Genomic DNA, 7,738 nt, shown 5'->3' with positions numbered 1-7,738 from the left:
TGATCATATAATACTCATTTACCCATGTTAGCAGTCAATAGTTTAACATCGACAGTCTCCCGCTCACCTGTATATATACATACAATCACGCGTATATATGAGAAAAAAAGAAGAAGAACAAACATGTTTATGACTCGAGTGAATCACTTGCAAAGAAAAAGAACAAGAAATTATTTATGTTATCGTCTTAATCGCTCGAAAATTGCTTGTATTATTGGTGTTTTTTATTTTTAATCGAATAAAACTGTTAATTGCAGAAAATAAGGTTTAATCAGTTCATGGTTTCCGCAATGATTCATTGCGGAAGGAACTAATGGGAAAAAGTAATTTTGACCATTTCGTAACTAATCATTGCGAAAGACCCTTTTCGCAAAGAATCATTGCAAAATGATCTAATCCCGACCATTTAATTTCAAAATAAAGGACCCAGATCGGATGGCTAAAAAATAAATTTAAAAAAAATCATGATTGAGAAGGGGACCCCAATATATCGTGTATATTTTTTTTTCTTATTTTCCATCTACTTTGATCAAATTTGTCTTTATTTATTAATATTTATTAAGAGTTCGTGGAGAAATTTTCTCTACCCTTATTTTTGATTTAATTTTTAACAATTGATTTAATTTATTTCGGTTTATCTTATCTTAGTTCGGGGATCGTAAATTTGTAGCATTGCATAATATTGTTCAGTGACTTATGGGATCAGGCCAGTAATCCAAATATGTTTGAATAAATTATATATCTACAATATATGGTTGGACTATTTATTCAAAAAAATCTGGTATATTTTCAGTAAGGGTTAATAGACTATTTTATTTCAATGACCTATAGCCTACCGAGTAATTTTTTTAAAATGATTATTAATTAATTAGAAAATTTCAAACATAACATTATCTGTTAGCACCGTTAAATATTCTACGAAAAATTTAAAAAATATGAAACAAATCCCGAAAATTCCAAAAAAAAAAGTTAAATCATAAAAATCTGAAAATTCGAAATATCGAAAAAGAAATCATAAAAAATATGAAAAATGTTATTACCTATTTTAAAATTTTATTAAAATTATAAATTATAAACTATATATATATATAACATAAAATAATAATTAGGACCCGTTATAAAACTGGTATTTATAAAATAGAAAGTCCAAAATTTTTTGTTGATCGCTACTTTAATATGGTAATGTGCCTATATATTTATAACTATTGGAGTGACCTGATTTTTAAAAAAATATTATAATAAAATAGACGTAGCAATTTTATTTAAATTCAATTAAAACAAGTTCTAATACCTATTTAGGTCTTTGGACACATCTTTAAGAACTTAAGAAATTATTTTGGCCAACAATTTCTTTTTTACTTTGTGAAAAATTAAAAATAATTTTCATGCATTTTATGCATTTTTGTGTGCTACAACACTGTTTTATTTATTTTCACAATAATTATTCCACTATTATATATTTTATATCTCATACATAACATTTCATATTATATTTTTGACATTTCAAGTTCGTCCATTTAAATTTATTTTATTTCCCATAAGTTATAGGAGGGATAAATAATAATCCATTATATAAAAAATATTTAGATCATATAGGCGTTTAAATAGGAATTATGTCTATGATTTATATGATAGTAAATTTTAGAAAACAAATACATTTACCCATTTAACTCTATATCATATGTTTTCTTATGAATGTGTAGTTATATGTATACATATTTGATAACTAAATATTTTTTATGGATTTATAGTCAAAATATGTGTAAATATTTTCAAATAGAATACATTGTATTGAATACAAAGTGTTAAAATAAGAAATTTGTTTAAAACAATCATATTGAATGATAAAATTGAAAAATAAATACAATATATACTTTTATACAATTAACTACCAAAAAGGATTAAAAAGAATTACAAAATTTATTCTTTAACTAAATTTTAGTGCAGAATTCATCATGCATCACAAATATAATCAACTTTTTCAAATTTTCTTTGTCTCTGCAAGCTGTCATCAGTGTACTATATTACACTCATAGGACCCTAATTTATTTTCAATTTCTACACCGCCCTACTGCTCACTGCTCATTTCAGTGAGTTTTCTTCCTTGATCATGAAGTTCAACATTCAATTTTCTTCATCTTGAAGATCCTTTGATCTTAAGGTTACCATAACTAATTTAAATTTTTTGCCCAACTATTATAGAAAAATTATTGACTAATATTTTTTTAGATGTAAGAGGTTACAAAAATTTCATAGAATACATGTTATACTTTTTTTATTCAAATTATGTACACTTCAGGGGAATTTTTCATATTACGTTTCTTAGATGACCCTTAAACATCAAAATAGTAGAGTCTGTATAGCTATGGCCAACTTTCTGATAACATTCTTAGTTGTCTGTCCAAGTTGTCATCGTCACACTATATTCACAATCTAGTTTTTGTTTATGCAAACGAGGACCCTAATTTATTTTCAATTTTTTCAATTTTCACACCGCCCTGCTGCTCAGAGTGCTAACAGCTCACCACCTTGCTAATTTTAGTGAGTTTTTTTCCTTAATCATGAAGTTCAACATTTATTTTCTTTTATCTTGAAGATCCTTTGATCTTAAGGCTACCATAACTAATGTTTTCTAGATGTAAGAGGTTACAATAATTTCAAAGAATACATGTTATACTTTTTAATTCAAATTCTGTTCACTTGAGTGAAATTTTTCATGTTATGTTTCTTAAACATCAAAATAATCTAGTCTGTACAGATCCTTTTTCTTTTAATTAACTTATGCATCCTGAATTGTTTGTCAAAGTGTTCATGAGTTAAAATCATAAACTTCTAAACGATTTTAATTGATAGTCCTTTAGATATAAATCATTTTAACCAGACATTTATTGACACCCCCCTGGCACCTAGCAACACTACATTTTTTTCCAGTTGGTTTACTGCTGTGTTTGGTGGTTTTAGTTTCATGGAGTTGCAGGCTAGTAGCTGTTTTTGCTTAATTTCTAAAGGGTCAGTCAAGTGGCGAGGTACCCCTCACTCACTAGTGGGCTTGCAGAGAGGATTCCCTGAATATATAAATAAAAAAATTGTTGGAATTGCTTAATTTATAGTTGGTTCCCGTTTCCTTTGACTTATTTTATAATATATTTAACCGCCTGATAGCATCCAATTTGTGTATAAATAGAGTACCAACTCTCTCATTCCAACTCACTCTCATTTTCTACAAACACATACACATAATGGTTGAAATGGGGTTGAGTTTAGTGTTTTATGTAGCAATTTTCTGTGTTGTTTTGGGATTGCTCCGTGGGGCTAATGGTTGGTTTTACGATTACAAACTGGGTGAGAAACACTATCAACTTCCACCGGGTGACATGGGTTGGCCATTCATAGGAAATATGTGGTCATTTCTCATAGCTTTCAAGTCCCGCAATCCTGATTCCTTTGTTTCTAGCTTTATTCACAGGTTAGGCATCTTCTTCTTCTTTTTGTTTGTATGTTTTTACACATGTATAGATAGATATATGCGTGTGTTCACAGGCTGATCAGAGTTAACATGTCACAGCTCAACTTGTGTTTCCAAAACAAACATTATATTTTTTTTACAAATATAGGTTTATCTGGTCTTATCCTTTCACATAGTAAATGCAGATTTACTTGTCTATATACATGGTAAATATTTGCTGCATCAAATATTACAAACAGGTGGACTTGTATACAAAATATACAAGTTCTCAGAGTATCTCCAATAGAGATTAATAACAAAGTTGTCAAATCATGACAAATCATTAAATATATTATTTTTTAATTGTCTCTCACATCCATGTCACTCTTCATGACAACATTTATTAAAATTTTGCCATGAACATTTATTGAAATTTTGCTCCAATAGTTAAGCAACTTTAAAGGTTAGCCATGTGGTCCCTCTATATTAATTTTATATTTAGTTCAATATAAAAGTGGGTTGAGTAATATACACTTTAGATGTTTTTTATAACTTTTTGCTAATTTAAGAAGTTGCCAAGGGTTGCCAAGGGTTGCCAAGGATTGGCAAGTTTTGACAATCTTGGTAGGCAACCTTTTGACAACCTACCAACTTCAATTGGTAGGTAACCTTTTTGTTGTATTCCCTGGTTCACTAGTGTCTTCCTGTAAAAATTATTAGTTGATTTTTGTAAGTTTCTACAACTTTCTGGTTTTCTCCTACGATTTGTATGTACACTACAATCATTGTCTTTATCAGTATCGATTCCTCTTGATCGAAAGCTTTAGCTGTCAACTTTGTTTAGGAGTATCAGATTAAAAAAGACCTTTTCGTTTATTATATGCATGTACACTCTCTTGAAGTATTTCGATTATATCAAGTCAGTCCATTTAGAATATGAATACATAAGCATTTAAGCTAACACCTTTAACTGCAGCAGCAGCTTACTCTGTATACTATTTTCTAAACTGTAGCAGCAGCTTACTCTGTAAATTTAGTATTTTTTTAATATTTGTTAATCAGATATTTTCTAACTTTTTACAAATTACAGATTCGGGAAAACTGGTATTTTTAAGGCGTTTATGTTTGGGAACCCCAGTGTAATAGTTACAACACCTGAAACTTGTAAAAGAGTTTTAACAGACGATGAGACATTTATGCCAGGATGGCCTGTTTCCACGGTGAAACTCATGGGTGAAAAATCATTCATTGGCATTTCTTATGAAGAACACAAACGACTACGACGTTTAACAGCTGCACCGATAAATGGTAACGAGGCACTCACAATATATATGCATTACATTGAAGATCTAGTAAAATCAGCTTTGGATAAATGGTCCAAAATGGAGAAAATCGAGTTCTTGACAGAAGTAAGGAAGCTCACTTTTCGCATTGTTATGTACATCTTTTTGAGCTCTGAAAGGGAAGTTGTACTCGAGTCACTTGAAAGAGAGTATAGTACACTTAACTATGGAGTTAGAGCCATGGCGATAAATATTCCCGGATTTGCATACTATAGCGCACTTAAGGTATATGTTCTAGTTTTTTTAGTTATGTTCTTATGTTATGGTTCAATATTGCATCAATATCATTTATATGTAACTAAAAATTATATCGTAAATTTCAGGCACGAAAGAAACTTGTGGCTATTTTCCAATCTATATTGAATGAACGTAGATCACGAATAAAGAGTGATGCAGTATCAATAAAAAAAGATATGATGGATGCCTTGTTATTTGTGGAAGATGAAAATGGTAGGAAACTTAATGATGAAGAAATTATTGATGTTCTTCTCATGTACTTGAATGCTGGTCATGAATCTTCTGGGCATATTATTATGTGGGCTACAGTCCATTTACAAAAAAATCCTGATTTTTTTCAAAAAGCCAAGGTAATTATTTCTGTACACGGGGGTGGGGCAAGGGGAGTGAATCTAATTATCCCTAATTGTAAAGTTTGATGGGAATGTAGGCGGAGCAAGAGACTATAGCGAAGAATAGACCGCTTAATAAGAACGGAATGACGCTGAAAGAATATAGACAAATGGACTATCTTTCGAAGGTACTTTAATGTGTTAATTCTTTCTGAGCATATAGTTCAGATTCTTCAAATAAAAAGTGTACTTCCTTATAAAAACTCTATGTTTGTTTATAGGTCATCGATGAAACACTTCGCCTAATAACATTCTCACTAACTGTCTTTCGAGAGGCAAAAAAAGATGTGAAAATAAACGGTATGTGATATGAATAATTCAAATTTACATCATAATGGTCTTGTTATATGAAAATAATTATATCAACAAACCAAAATACTTTGGCCAGGTTATTTGATTCCTAAAGGTTGGAAAGCTTTAGTTTGGTTTAGGACTGTTCACCATGATTCCGAATTATATCCCGAGCCTATGGAGTTCAATCCATCACGATGGGATGTAGGTTTCATGTTCTTTCTTTGGATTACACTCACACTCACACACATATACATGTATTTGTATGTTTTGTTGATTCATACGCCTTATATGGTCAACTATAAAAGGATTTCACACCAAAAGCTGGAGCGTTCATTCCTTTTGGAGCAGGAAGCAGACTTTGCCCCGTAAATGATCTTGCGAAGCTCGAAATTTCAGTATTTCTTCATCATTTCCTTCTTAACTATGAGTAAGTAGCTATATTTGCAAATGTTTATGGTATTCTTTGGACTAATATAGAAAGTTTATCTTTTGTAATATATGACTAATGTATGTTTGTTTTTCGTTCATGGTTTGTAGGCTTGAAAGAGATAATCCCGCGTGTCCATTGATGTTCTTACCCCATTGCAGGCCTAAAGATAATTGTCTAGGAAAAATCAGGAGAGTTCCAAGTGATTCTTAAGAAGTCATAGATTTAAGGGAAAGAGGAGAAGAAGTTGGCATGTTATCAAGTCTTATACACTTGATAATGACTATCAGCAGTTCTTTTCATAATATGTACTAGTTGCTTATCTTAGTGTTCCTGATCTTCATATTTTGTTTCGGGTATCCGTAGTTCGTTTTATGTTTTGTTTATGGATCATACTATGGTCTTGCTTTGTTTATGTACCAGGAAAATCTTAATCTTAAGAGATTAGTGCGGTGACTTGGCACATTATAAATCCTCCAAACTTGCTTTTATATTTTTATGTAAGCCCGAGGTGGTGCTATGAGCAACTTTCCTTTTATATACTGTATTGACAGTCTTAACATCGATCCTCCAAACTTACATTTGTGTTATTTTTAAATACTGATAGTTGCAATCATTAGAGCCCTTGACAGCAAAGCACATATACTTACTCCCTAAATGAAGCAGTGCATCAAAGTCAGTTCCCTGGCATGGTCGGAAAACTCAGATGTAAAGATTACAACATTAAGCCACTGTGTGGTAGCAACATGGTATGCAAAAGGAACTCTGGTTCCTCAACAAGGTAAACAAAAATCACCCCATTAACAAAGAAATGATTGTAAGATCCAGCAAAAGGTTTGATAACTGACTCCAACTGGTTTATTGGGTGTATAGTAGGCCAAGACAGATTTAACGCTCACAAAATGGCAGATGCTGTTATTCTAAGAGGGGCAGAGCCAATATGTTGAAAATTAAAAAACTTATTTAAAATTTCGGACGGCTTAATTAAAATAAGAGTCTAAGCATGAGTGTTCATCTCCGAGTATTGAGTGTTCGAGGTAGGTATTGAAGGTGAAATGAAGAGTACAAGTAACATATGCGGAATACCTTCTCCCAAACTGACCAAACCCCATGTCTAAATGCCAAAGCTCCAAAATCCTACCAAGCGCTTGTTCAACGACAACTATTTGATCATAGTTAGCAGCACCATAATGAGCCAAGTAGATAGCAATTTGGTTCCAGTTCTCCTCTGCAATTGTCACAATACAGTTAATTGTTCCAAATATTTACTTCACTTTTCATCACTAATAAATAGATAAAGAAACTCATGAATAAAAGTTCACACAAGAAATAAAGTATTTTCCTTATTTATTCTATTTTACAAAAGAAAAAATTAATTTTGTATAGCTAAAACGAAAATAATATTCTCAGTATGGCTATGCTAATTTAACAATTATTCTGATAAGATTTTCTAAATTTCGTGAAGTCATAATGTTTAACTAAGATTCTCTTGGTTTTGCTTGTGAAAAAAGAAAGGATCTGTTATAATTGATTGTAATTTTTAAGTCAATGGTAAAATAGTAAAGCTAATCTTAGAAGTAGAAATTTTGATAATGCATTT

At 31.0% G+C, this 7,738-nt stretch overlaps 1 protein-coding gene across 1 annotated transcript; it reads left to right on the top strand.

Moving 5' to 3' along the window:
- The first annotated feature begins 2,586 nt into the window (after nt 1-2,586).
- Nucleotides 2,587-6,612, top strand: LOC141661581 (ent-kaurenoic acid oxidase 1-like). The gene is made up of 8 exons (XM_074468590.1): nt 2,587-3,466; nt 4,536-5,013; nt 5,112-5,375; nt 5,456-5,545; nt 5,639-5,717; nt 5,806-5,912; nt 6,017-6,138; nt 6,249-6,612. Exons 1-8 carry the CDS (start codon nt 3,240-3,242, stop codon nt 6,349-6,351), a joined length of 1,470 nt encoding a protein of 489 aa, XP_074324691.1. The 5' UTR covers nt 2,587-3,239; the 3' UTR covers nt 6,352-6,612.
- The last annotated feature ends 1,126 nt before the right edge of the window (nt 6,613-7,738 follow it).

Source organism: Apium graveolens, chromosome 5, assembly GCF_009905375.1.
Source record: "Apium graveolens cultivar Ventura chromosome 5, ASM990537v1, whole genome shotgun sequence".
Lineage (NCBI taxonomy): Eukaryota > Viridiplantae > Streptophyta > Magnoliopsida > Apiales > Apiaceae > Apium > Apium graveolens.
The sequence above is the reverse complement of the archived record's forward strand: the minus strand, read 5'-3'. Positions and strand labels throughout refer to the sequence as shown.